The sequence below is a fragment of the Lithobates pipiens genome, unplaced genomic scaffold (genome assembly GCF_037356315.1).
Source record: "Lithobates pipiens isolate NorthernLeopardFrog02 unplaced genomic scaffold, aLitPip1_a1.2 Scaffold_28, whole genome shotgun sequence".
Taxonomy (NCBI): domain Eukaryota; kingdom Metazoa; phylum Chordata; class Amphibia; order Anura; family Ranidae; genus Lithobates; species Lithobates pipiens.
In genome coordinates, this window is record NW_027507789.1 from 193,150,336 (window position 1) to 193,163,902 (window position 13,567).

General features: G+C 40.5%; 1 protein-coding gene across 1 annotated transcript in view; it reads right to left on the minus strand.

Annotated features, from left to right (window-relative positions):
* Window positions 1-793: 793 nt before the first annotated feature.
* Window positions 794-13,567, minus strand: part of LOC143935970 (thyrotropin-releasing hormone receptor-like) — a 106,697-nt gene continuing 93,923 nt past the window's right edge. The window contains exon 3 of the mRNA XM_077460214.1: window positions 794-1,357. Within this exon, the coding sequence (XP_077316340.1) occupies window positions 947-1,357 (411 nt within the window). The 3' untranslated portion in view covers window positions 794-946. The remainder of the gene's footprint in view (window positions 1,358-13,567) is intronic.

Genomic DNA, 13,567 nt, shown 5'->3' on the forward strand with positions numbered 1-13,567 from the left:
ATGTTTGACCCGGCTGACCAAACCTCCTTGTGGGACATTGACTCTCCAACTGCTATTTGCTTCTCCCAAATGTTTATAGCTCTACCTTACTTCAACACCATCAGGAATCCATCCTACTAATGCTTGGTTTATAATGGCTGCAACAATTGCATCAAACTGGGCATTCAAAAGGTGGCATATCATCACTGAGACCCATGAGAACACAACTCAACTTGCCCATGCAAAACTGAAATATCAATTGTGGTTAGAGCTGAACTTTAAATACATATAAGCACTTAAAGTGATACCCTGTCAATAAAAAAACACATTAAAGAACAGGCGGAACAGGTAGAAATTTGGCACAACCAAATAGTTATAAGCTCATCTGTTGATATTTACAATTCTTATCACTTAAAGTGGACTTGTCGCCTAGGCAGCCATTTTTTTTAAATTAATTTTATCATTTGGCATGCAGCTTATCAGTTCTCTGGGAGCTGCTTACATTGTTGGGGCTCATAATTAAATATTGTTAATATCAGTGAATAAGATTGCATTTTATATTCTGTGTCCAAAGATGGATAGATCAAACAACACAGTTTTTTCCACTCGCTGTGATTAAATTAGGCCCAGAGAAAAATGAGACCTCACAAGTTCATAAAGTGGGACTACGGATATTTTCTTTCCGTAGGATCTAGGGGGAAGATTTTCTTTTTCTTTTTCTCTTTCTATTTTGCAATCTATTCAGAACATCTCTTTTTTTACTTACCAGAAGATTAAAAAGATGGAATTCTTTCCTTGGAATTTTAAAGGCTAAGAGGAGTTCCCAATACATGAAAAACAGATTCAAATTTGTTTCAGTTAGGAAAATGGCAGCTGCCACCTTGAAAGACAGGTCCACTTTAACTTTACAACACTGCTTTCAAAATATGGTGAAAATACTCATAATCATACACAGTTACAGACAGTATTATGCCACACTGTAGGAGTTGGTGGTATCTATGCACTTCTCTGTAAAGTTAACTTTTTTAGTCGGAAAGCCATTGAGGTCCTCCTGGATAGTGAGGTCATGGTCAGGACTGTCATGCGAACAGTCTTTCATGACACTGTAGTAGACAGGGACATTGTATTTGGTGGCCTTTTCTGTCCTTTTCGGGTCACATTTGCAGAGGTTCTTGAAGGCTGCTCTAAACTTCTGAGACATGAGGTTGTAAATGATGGGGTTGATGGCACTGTTTAGGTAGATGCACAATCGACAGAAGAGCAAGAACCAGACATTGAGATAGGCCGGATCCATGAAGGAATTCACCACCACCAAGGTACGGTAGGGCATCCAAAGGAGGGCAAACAAGATGACCACAACTGCCAGCATCTTGGTGACCTGCCAGACAAATAAACAGGCAAGCTTAGTAAAAAGGCATCATTGACAATAATGACTCATAATCATTGAACATACAAGCTTTGAGAGTATTCCCCATTCCAAGTGTTCCAAGTGTTCAATAAAAAACCATGCGGCCCGCTTCTTTTTTTTTCATCATATCAAAATGATTACCATTGTCAATCCTCTGGGAGAAATATCTAAAGACCTGATTAGATAACGGCTCAGCAGACTTAGAACCCATTGTAATAAATTCAGACAGATTCAGGCTACATAAAGACAGGCATATAGGGAATTCACACTCTCCATCAATAGTCTTTAAAACAAGAAACAAATTTGTAGCTTTTGAGTTTCTATAGCAGGATTATCCTAAAGCGACTCTGCTCTCGGGTTGAAGTCTTTGTTTTTTTCTTTCAAAAGCAAAACCTGTTTATGCCCACTCATCCCACCACCTATTCTGTTCCAGAGCTATGGCAGCATGAAGAATCTTCCCATTCCCCTTCCAGAAATGCTGGATTCTGGGATCCATTGTATTTCCTTCCACTGACCCATCCATCAATACCATGTCCTGTAGTAATCTATAGGCTAATGGGGTGAACCAGAACATGCAGAGGGTGGCAGGCATTCAATTCATCCAGAAGTGTGTCACAATTAACAGAGAGGCAATATCAGAGTGGTGGAAAAACGAGTATAAGCATGAACGGAAGGGGGCGATAGAGAGCAGCAGAATCGACCAGTTTTGTTTTTTTTGCAGAATACAGAGAGCAAATCTCATAGTGACTTAGTGAGTACGAACAACATGTAATACACCATTTATTGATAGTTTTTTATGATGTGAGTTTGTTTAGTTTTAGTTTATTTTATCTTAGAATAACAATACACTGTCCTTATTTATCAGTGGACAGACCATGCATGCCAGCAGAGGAATGCATATTGGCAGATGCAATGATGCAAAATGAAACTGCAAAGTAATCTGACATGTTTATCCTTTGTTGAGTTATTGCATATTAATTGGTGCAGTTATCACATTGTATGCAAAGAACCTGAATCTGTCTACAGCCTCCTGTATTCCCCTTTATAGCAGCAGACTGAGAGAAAGAGTGTCCGCATCAGGAGCCAATCAGGTTTTGCTGCAATGCACATATGGTAGGGGTACATGCCAAGAAGAGGTGAGGACAGAATGGTGACCCTATCAGTGTGCTTCTGCTCCTTTGTTGCCCAATCAGCAGGCTGAAGGCATGTTTTAGACCAAAATGTGCCACTGTCGCTGCAGTGGATAGCTAGGCTATAAAGTCTGGCTGGAAACTTGAATTGAAAAACTGGCTGTACAGAGTTAAAAATCCATGTCCATCCATGACAGGTAAAATTGTTCCCAAATATGCATTTAAACCACTCAAGTTTTAAAAATTATTGACAGTCTCGAGGCACCCCATTATAAAATGTAAATACAATTCTAATAGTTTTACATAATGCAACAACATCCACGGGACACCCAACATTAGCAGTGATTTATTCTTTCAAATCCAATACACTTTTGAAAACTGGTACTGACTAGTAATCCAATGTTTCTGTTCTCCCTCAGTTTTTTCCATCACTCGGCTAATGTGACCCCAGTACTGATGGAGAGGGGTAGAGGAGGGTTAAACAAACATGCTGTGCAGGCATCCTCCATATCAACGATGATGCCATTGGTTGTTAGGACGCCGGCAGGTAGAAGGTTGTAATGGTGTACAATGAAAGCCTGTGGTTTTGTGTAACTAAAAGGCAGCCTTCATCCACACGCCGGCTTGTATACAATTTTTGGACAATTTTTAGGCATTTTGCCAAGGCACCCCTGAAGAAACCTCAAGGCACCCTGGTTGAAAAAGGCTGATTTAACAGGAACAAGAACATACGAGGAAGGGGTAAAAACATCAGAAAACGTATCAATTGCTGTCTGCGCCTTCCTGTCCCAGTGACATCCATTCCTCCTATTTTATGTACCGTGCCACCAGGGAAAAATCTCCCCAATAGGGGCACAGACAGAAATAAATACAATCCTCGCTGAATTTTTAACTGTTCTCAGTTGCTGGTGGCAAGTCCTACTGTAATAATCCTATTGCTAGAATGCTAATTATAAAGCACTAAAAAAAACATATGTTTTCAATGCAATGTAAAATATACAAAACACAAGGCTGCAGTTCCTGGTAGTTTTGGGGGAATTACTTCACTGTTTTTGAACATTTATATATATATATATATATATATATATATATATATATATATATATATATATATAAACTGTCTCTTCTAAATAGACATTTCTATGATGTCTATTCTGCTCATTTTTAAGTGACATAAAACAGTCCATACAACTTTAATCCTGGCTGGTAACGAAGCTATTATAATTTCTTTGCAAAATCCAGCAATCCTCATCTTTGGTAATTTCACAAGTTTAATATTGTGCTGTGTTAAAAATGATTTTCTTGTGTAGTGTCTCTTCACTTTGAACATGCGCTATGAGGACTCAGAAATAATTAGCTGGTATGTTCTTTAAATACAGCTGTGCTTCTGTACTGGAACATCAAAAAATGAAGTTAATCAATGAACATTTACCATAGCACTGTAGAAACCCAGTGTCTCCCCCTTTTTTTTTTACAAGATGCCTTTTCCCTGAAGTTCTAAAGGAAAGACAGTCATACCACATGATATTAAAGGTGCTTAGAGGCATTGGCTAATGTTTGCTTGATCCTGGTGATTGAAGTCAGATTAGCAAAAGTTGGCATATTTGTAGGACTCCCAAGGCCCTAAAAAATTAGTACGTTTATAGGACCACCATAATCCAGGAATGTTTGTACATTTGTTGGTCTTCCATGACCCTGAAAAGTTTATATGGTTGTATGACCAACATGACCCTGAAAAGTTTGTATGGTTGTAGGACCAACATAACCCTAAAAAGTTTATCTGGTTTTAAGACCAAAATGACCCTGAAAATGTGTACATCTGTAGGACTGCCATAAGCCAGGAAAATTTGTACATTTATTGGTCTTCTATGACCCTGAAAAGATTATCTGGTTGTAGGACCAGCATAATTCTGAAAAGTTTGTATGGTTGTATGACCAACATAACTCTTAAAAGTTTGTAGGATCACCATCACCTTGGAAAGTTTGTAAATTTGTTGGACCCCAGTGACTTTGAAAGGTTGGTATGTTTGTAGGACTTCCATGACCCTTAAAAGTTAATATTTCTGTAGAACCACAATCACCCTGAAAGTTTTGTACAGTATGTTTTTAGGACCCCAAAGACTCTGGAAGGTATATATGTTTTTAGGACCACCACGACTCTAGAAAGTTTGTATGTTTTTCAGGACTTTCATGACTCTTAAAAGTTTGTACATTTGCAGGTCCACCTGGATTTTTTAAAGTTTGTAGGACCCCCATAACTTTGGAAGGTTTGTACATTTTTAAGCCCACCATGACCCTAGAAGGTTTGTAGATTTGTGTGTCCACCATGATCCTTTAAAGTTGTACAGTTGTGTGCCCCACGAGACCCTGGCTGATGCTCCCTGAACAAGCCTGAAGTTTGATTGCCCCACGTGACCCAGGCTGAAGTTTCTTGGACGATCACTACTGTGTTCCTCAACATTTTGAGAACTGCTGTTGAGCATGTTGAGCCTTTTTCAGGCATTCCCAGTGAAGTCTATTGGGCCAATCTGCCTCTAACCTTCCTAAAATTAGCTCATGTACTTTTTAGAAAGATAGGTGTTTTGCTACAGACGACAAAATGCTCAGGTGTGAACAAGGGCCATTGAGATCAATGGGATTTTGTTTGAGCGTATTAGAATGCAAGCTTCATGCAGAAAATCACTCAGGTGTAAACAGGGCCTACAAGTTAAAGGTCTGGCCTAATGTAAAGCAACACTGAAGATGAATACATTTTTAAAGATTGTGGACATGCAGGTTTATTGCTGGCAGCAATGTTGAAATATATATTTATATATATATATATATATATATATATATATATATATATATATATATATATATATATATATATACGGTACCCAAAAAGGGAGTCGGCGCATTTGTGGACAAGGTCGCCTGACAAACGTCCTATAGAGATCAAGTGTGCATGTCAAGCCTCACTTTTAGATGCCAGTCTCCACCTGATATGACGCCAGGAGCGCCCAATGGACAGCCAACATCCCACGAGTGTCCGGCCATCCACTACTACGTCATCAAGCCCGGAGACGTAGACGTCTGCGGACCAAACCTCGCTATGGAAAGGCGGGGATGGTCCACATCTGTCATATCATTGGCTAGACATTGTCGATGTTTTCTAGTGACGCCTAGTGTTTATGTTAGTGCCCCAGTTTCAGCATCAACTCTGTGCAGGCTTAATTTTTATTTTTTTGGAGACATTTGTGTCAATGACACTGTGGCCTTTTATTTTTCTTCTATTTTTTCATTCATATATGCATTCTTCGAATTTTTGTTGTTAAAAATATGTGGCGTCACTGCCGTAGTAAACATAGGCAATGTCTAGCCAATGATATGACAGATGTGGGCCATCCCCGACTTTCCATAGTGTGGTTTGGTCCTTGTCTACGCCTCCGGGCTTGATGACGCTGGACGCTCATGGGTCAGTGTCAGCAGTCCATTGGCATCATGTCCAGTGGAGACTGGCCATCTAAGACTGGCCATCTAAAAGCAAGGCTTGACATGCACACTTGATCTCTATAGGGCGGTTGTCATACGACCTTGTCCGCCCATGCGCCGACTCGATTTTAATAGCGAGGCTTGAGCTGCAGACACCATTTTTGAGAACCAGGAAGTGATTACATTTCAATGTTAATTCAGCGCAGGCTTGTATTCTGTTATTGGGGTACAAGATCTTTTTAAATGCAATGGTCACTATATTTCGACAACCCAGATGATGTCTCCTTAGACAAAACGTGTTGGGGCAAGTCTTGCTTATGTCATTGCGTGAACTTACAGTCTGATTTACATATGCTTTTTATCTGCTCAATATGTGAGTGTTCCTCTTTTTTTTGTTAATAAATATCCAATGTTATGTGGATTTACACTATGTATCTGGCCACATCTTGTAAGCACACAGGAAAGAATTGGTCTACCCCACTCTAAGTTTTCCTTCTTTGTTGGGAGCCATTTGAATGACAGTGTGACCATCATCCATTGGTGCCATTAGTTGCAGACGTGGATGTCCGTTGTATTGGTGTGGTTTCACCACAAGCCCTGATTACTCAGTAGGCATATGCCTTGTTGAGTTCATTAGCTCTGGTAAGCCTTCCATATGTTGGTGGTGGTTTTGCTTCTATCATACACTTTTCACAATTGCTTCTCCACTGTTGTCTTAAGGAGGCTATCCACTTATCAGGATCTGTAGCATATTCCAGCTACCACCCGTGGACTCCATTCATTTCACTTGTTGTCACGTTGTGGACTTTTTCAAGTGTATATATACATATATTTGCATGTTTATTAGGCGTATATAATGCTTATGTTCATACATTTAACATTTTTTCACTCTTAAATATATATTTTTTACTTTTTTGCCACCACATGGACTTATCTCACATGACAGTTCACTTAGCGCTGCACTTGTACCCAGGTTCCACTCAGAACAGGCCTCGCCATGGTCGGGCAAAGAAGTTGAGTACAAGTGCTCAGTGTCATATCCAGAGGTTGTCTTTGGGAAATGGATGGGTGCTGCCAGCATTGCTGCAGAGGTTGAAGAAGTGGGGGTCAGCCTGTCAGTGTTCAGACCATGCACTGCACACTGCATCAAATTGGTCTGCATGGCTGTTGTCCCAGAAGGAAGACTTTTCTAAAGACGATGCACAAGAAAGCCTGCAAACAGTTTACTAAAGACAAGCAGACTAAGGACATGGATTACTGAAACCATGTCCTATGGTCTGATGAGACAAAGATAAACCTATTTGGTTCAGATGGTGTCAAGCGTGTGTGGGGGCAACCAGGTCAGGAGTACAAAGACAAGTGTGTCTTGCCTACAGTCAAGCATGGTGGTAGGAGTGTCATGGTCTAGGGCTGCATGAGTGTTGCCTGGGGAGATACAGTTCATTGAGGGAACCATGAATGCCAACATGTACTGTCACATACTGAAGCAGAGCATGAGCTCCTTCCTTCGGAGCCCGGGCCGCAGGGCAGTATTCAGCTTCTGAACCTTGCCGCATTGTGATTGGCTGCAAAGTGCTGACATCATTGGTGGCAGGTCTTTCACATGGTTCTGGGGGGCACTAATGGACACACCCCAGAATAGGACAGCAATACATATATATGTCAACTGCGTGTTACGGCCCACCTGCTCTACCATCGCATATATGCCTACGCTGTTGTAAAGGGCTTAATAACGCATCTATAATTCCTGAAAACAAACATAGAAAAATTATGCTGAAGACAGGACCTCCTCACAATCAAGGGAGGAGTACTAAAGGATTTTTTTTCTGAATGATGGATTTAAAAAAAAAAAAAGAAAAAATCAGGAGACTACAAGAAAGACAAAAATGCAGACGAATGTCAGCAGGGGCCTCAAAGTGGATGTAGGCGTCTAAATCTATATAATGATTCTTTTTCATTAAAGTAGATTCATTTGTCAGAGCTCCTCATGTCACCAAGGGAATGTTTCCCCCTGCCCAGTGTCCCGTTGTCGTGCTTTTCTTTCCTACGTAGCATCCACAATGTCTCCGACTACTCCTCACTTTTGTCACACACCAATACCGTATCCCCCCTGTGATCTGCAGACGGTTTCAGGCAGTGGGTAATCGTCTCAGCCTACCTTTCCACTTTCACTAATATGTTTTCACGTTGTTCTTCAAAGTGAAGATATAAGAAAATCCGGCGCTGTCATTTTCTGCTGGGCGCGGTGGCGGATACAGCTGAAGATGAGTCATTCGCCAATGTATTTAAACAATACAATGTATACACAGGTACGAGAGTTTCTTTGGTTAGTGAATGGAAGGTAATTATACCGGTGCACAGGAACAGCGCCAGAAAAACATTCCTCAAGTGCCATGTGGATCGAACAGTTGGCATAGGTGTCTTCTTAGGCATCTATCAGAAAATGTAACGTAGCACTTTAAAAGACTTGGCATTTTTTTTAAAGAATTTCATCATCATTATGTTTATTTTTTTTATCTTTTACTTTCCTTTTTGAATTGTTTGTTTTTTAATGGTTGTGTTATGATGGGGAGATTTCCCTTCACTTCCTGTTTCAGCAACATAGCAGAAATCTCTCCCAAGTGAGGGGACGTCTACTCTTAGCTTTCACTGGAACTGATGTCCCCACTGGAACAGATGTCCCCTCTGTTCTTGTAAAATGTTGGACTTCCCATTACTTTCTGTTCCGGATGACCACTGTCATCAAGACAGAGTAAATCTTCTCAGTGGGACACAAACAGCAATAAAATCCTGGAGACACACCTAGTTCATGATCATTTGCCAAAAACGTACCCTAGCACCACTTTGCTCTGTTTCTGGGGATGTGGGCAGGAGGGAACGATTTACCACACATGGTGGACTTGCCTTAAGGTCAGATGGTTCTGGATACAAGCTCACACCCTGATCCATACAGTGACCATGATTAATCCCGTTAAAAATACAAGAGTGGTGCTGCTTAACAAACCCATAGAAGGGGTTAATAGATCTATGTAGACCTTGATATACACTAGATTGTCAAAAGTATTGGGACATGTGCCTTTACACGAACTTTAATGGCATCCTAGTCTTAGTCCTTAGGGTTCAATATTGAGTTGGCCCACCCTTTGCAGCTATAACAGCTTCAACTCTTCTGGGAAGGCTGTCCACAAGGATTAGGAGTATGTCTATGGGAATGTTTGACCATTCTTACAGAAGCGCATATGTCATTAGTATAGTATTAGTATCACAGTACATGTTGGCATTCATGGTTCCCTCAATGAACTGTAACTCCCCAGTGCTGGCAGCACTCATGCAGCCCCAGACCATGACGCTCCCACCACCATGCTTGACTGTAGGCAAGACACATTTGTCTTTGTACTCCTCACTTGGTTGCCGCCACACAGGCTTGACACCATCTGATCCAAATACGTTTATCTTGGTCTCATCAGACCACAGGACATGGTTCCAGTAAACCATGTCCTTAGTCTGCTTGTCTTCAGCAAACTTTAGAGGAGACTTCCTTCTGGGACAACAGCCATGCAGACCAATTTGATGCCTGAGCATTGACAGGCTGACCTCCCACCCCTTGAACCTCTGAAGCAATGCTGGCAGCAATCACATGTCTATTTCCCAAAGACAACCTCTGGATATGACGCTGAGCACGTGCACTTAACTTCTTTGGCCACCCATGGTGAGACCTGTTCTTAGTAGAACCTTTCCTTTTAAACCACTGTATGGTCTTGGCCACCGTGCTGCAGCTCAGTTTCAGGGTCTTGGCAATCTTCTTATAGCCTATGCCATCTTTATGTAGAGCAACAATTCTTTTTATCAGATCCTCAGCGAGTTCTTTGCCATGAGGTGCCATGTTGAACTTCCAGTGACCAGAGAGTGAAAGCGATAACACCAAATTTAACACACCTGCTCCCCATTCACACCTTGTAACACTAATGCCGCGTACACGCGATCTGACTTTTCGACGGACTTGGTCGGGCGGACTGGAATCTGTTGGACAGTTCGATCGTGTGTGGGCTCCAGCTGACTTTTTCTTCCCAAAAGTGGGACCCAGAAATAAAACTTGCTTCAAATCTGTCCGACGGACTCGGCTTAACAAGTCACATGACACTGGGGAGGGAAAATGGCTAATTGGGCTTGATTTGGACATTTTAACTTAGGGGTGTACTCACTTTTGTTGCCAGCAGTTTAGACATTAATGGCTGTGTGTTAAGTTATATTGAGGGGACAGGAAATTTACACTGTTATACAAGCTGTACACTCACTACTTTACATTGTAGCAAAGTGTAATTTCTTTAGTGTTGTCACATGAAAAGATATAATAAAATATTTACAAAAATGTGAGGGGTGTACTCACTTTTGTGAGATACTGTACAATCCCCTTTCTAAACAGTTTTTGCTAGAGCTGGTGTCTCTTCTGGTCTTACTTTTCCATTGTGACAACAATTCCTTAATATTCAGGAAGGGTTGTATTGTAAGATGTTGGTTCTGTTCCTGTCATCCTTCATAGCTGAATAGAGAAGATATCTGGCTCCAGCTTATCTGATCCATGCCTTTTTAGATTCAGTTCACCGTTCCTTAGTATTCATTTAATCATCTCCGGTTGATTTTTGATGGCCTATTTGAACCCTTATAAGTTTGCTGTATCTACTATAGTCACAAGTATTGTCTGTTTTTTCCATTGTGTGTCGCCTGCGTTGCGAGATTTACCTAAATTTACCATCAAAGGTCTACGGCTGTATTGTTATCCAGTTTTACTTAAAACTTTAATAAAAAAATTGAAATAGAAAATCCTGGAGAAAGCAGAATGAAGAGCGACACCCAAAGCTAAGAATCCTGAAATCCAGGCAGGCGCTGTATTCAATAATGCATCCTTACATGGATTGTTTTTTCTATGAATGCAAAGCAGTGTAAAGCTAAGTACACTCTGGGGGTTATTTACGAAAGGCAAATCCACTTTGCACTACAAGTGCAAACTACAAGTGCAAAGTACACTTGAAATTGCACTGCAAGTGCACTTGGAAGTGCAGTTGCTGTAAATCTAAGGAGTCGATCTGAAATGAGGGGAAGCTCTGCTGATTTTATCATCCAATCATGTGCAAGCTAAAATGCTGTTGTTTTTTATTTTCCTTGCATGTTCCTCTCGGATCTACAGCGACTTTACTTCCAAGTGCACTTCCAGTGCAATTTCAAGTGCACTTTGCACTTGTAGTTTGCACTTGTAGTGCAAAGTGGATTTGCCTTTCGTAAATGACCCCCAGAGTCTGAAAATCGGCTGGTACAGCAGTCTGTCTAACAGAACCTGGTATAACAGCTGACTTTTTTCAAAAGGGACCTGCTGGAAAACCAGCATCCATCAATGACTACAAGTGCTGATCAGTGTATTCTGGTAGTTGGCTAAGTCCCTCCATAAGAATGCAATAGCACAACCGAGCAGCTCACCACACTAACATCGCTTTTGGTACGGCGATCTGTTTTGCCACGTACACATGACCGGACTTTTCGAGGGACTAGGTCCGACGGTCTTTCCAACGGACTTTCGGCGGAGTTCCGATGGTTTTTCCGAATGAACGGACTTGGCCACACACAATCACATCAAAGTCCGACGGATTTGAATGTGATGACATACGACGGGACTAGAATAAGGAAGTTCATAGCCAGTAGCCAATAGCTGCCCTAGCGTCGGTTTTTGTCCGTCGGACTAGCACACACACAAACTGATTTCTCGGCCCGGCGAAGTTCTGGTGGAAAAATTTAAAACATGTTCTATTTCTAAAGTCCGCCGGATTTTGGCAAGCAGAGGTCCGATGGAGCCCACACAAGATCGAATTGTCTGACGGACTCGTTCCGTCGGACCTTTGCTGTCAAAAAGTCTGATCATGTGTACGCTGCATTTGATCTTTTTTTTTTTTCGTTCTGCCCAGCGGGTTGCCGTTTGTACTGGGCTTAAAGCTTTGAATTTGACTTGGTATCAGCCTTTTGCCCTTCCTTGGACAGCCAAGCTCACACTGGGGGAGAGAGAAGCAGCACAAGGAGCCAATCTGATGTGTTGCAATACAAGAAACATGCTAATAGGAAGAGGGAGACGAGTGACAAAAGTTCTTTAGTAGACATGTGCACACTGAAATATTTAGTTTCGGAATTTAGTTTTCGTCTGAAAAATTTCTTTATTTAGTTACTCCCGAAATTCGTTTTTTTTTTATTTTCTTTCGTTAAAAAATGCATTCGTCCAAAAATACGAAATAGTTAAGGTCGAATCTGTCAACATTCGACATCACCATAAGCCTTCAATGACAGATTCGACCTTAATTATTTCGTATTTTTGGACGAATGCATTTTTTAACGAAACAAAATAAATAATGAAGGCTTATGGTGTCTGTCGAATGTTCTAAGAAGCAGCTAAACTGTATGATGCCGCAATCATACATTTCTGGTCGAATGTTCCGCCTACAAGCTATAGTAGAATTCTAATATTGCATGACACTAGTAATAATTATATTTATTCATTATTATTATTAGCCAACCAACATTAGAATTCTTTTATAGCCTATGGGCGGAGCATTTGACCATAAATGTCCGCTTGCGGCGACTGCTTCGTAAAATCTTCATGTTCGAATGTTTTCTGTCTATGTCGAATAATCTTGGACTAATAGAGTTAGGTTAGGCACATTCTACCTTTTTTGCTATTGTCTCTATAATGTCGAATCTTTTCTCTCTATGTAGAATAATCTTGGACTAATAGAGCTAAGGTTAGGCACATTCGACCACAGGTTTGATGGACACAGATCGCTATTGTCAGCGTCATGTCAAATCTCCTATCTATATCGAACTGTTGTCAGTGAAAAAAAGCGAAAATGAAAATAATGCATTTGTTTATGTCGGATCTTTCTATTTTTGGATCCTGCACGTTCGTTATCATTTCTTAAAACGATAACGAAAATACCCGAAATTCTGACAAAAATTAATTTGGATGAAAAAGAATGCACATGTCTATTCTTTAGTATCCTTAGTATCCCAGAAGAATTCAATAATTGAATTGTAATGTCATTCTTGCCTAAGAGAGAATGATGGTGGGGATGGATCCAGCAGGGAAAAAATTAAAAAAAAGTAATTAAAAAAATAAAATAATGAATGCTAAGCTTTTGCTAAAACGAAAGTCTGTTTTACAAATATGACTCAAAAATAACTACTTATTAGAAAAATAATGTTGTTTCTCTATGACCATTCATCTCTTTCCATTTAAATGAAAATCAAATCACTATTGAAGCAGAAGACATCAATGTATTTGATTTACACAATAACCAAGAGATGCAATATTGACATTGTAATTGGCTCAGGGTAACCTCTGACAATAGAACCCAAATGATCTAATATAATGAGCTTCTAAAGTAAGACAAACAATTAGACCAGCTCTGGACTTTTCTATAGTATAATCTCATAGTATAGAACAGCCAATCAATGGTGCTTCCTCTGGTGATGGAGGCAAGCTCAACGTAGCATGCAACGATAGCATTCATTTTTGGTAAAACATTTTAGAACCCAAAAC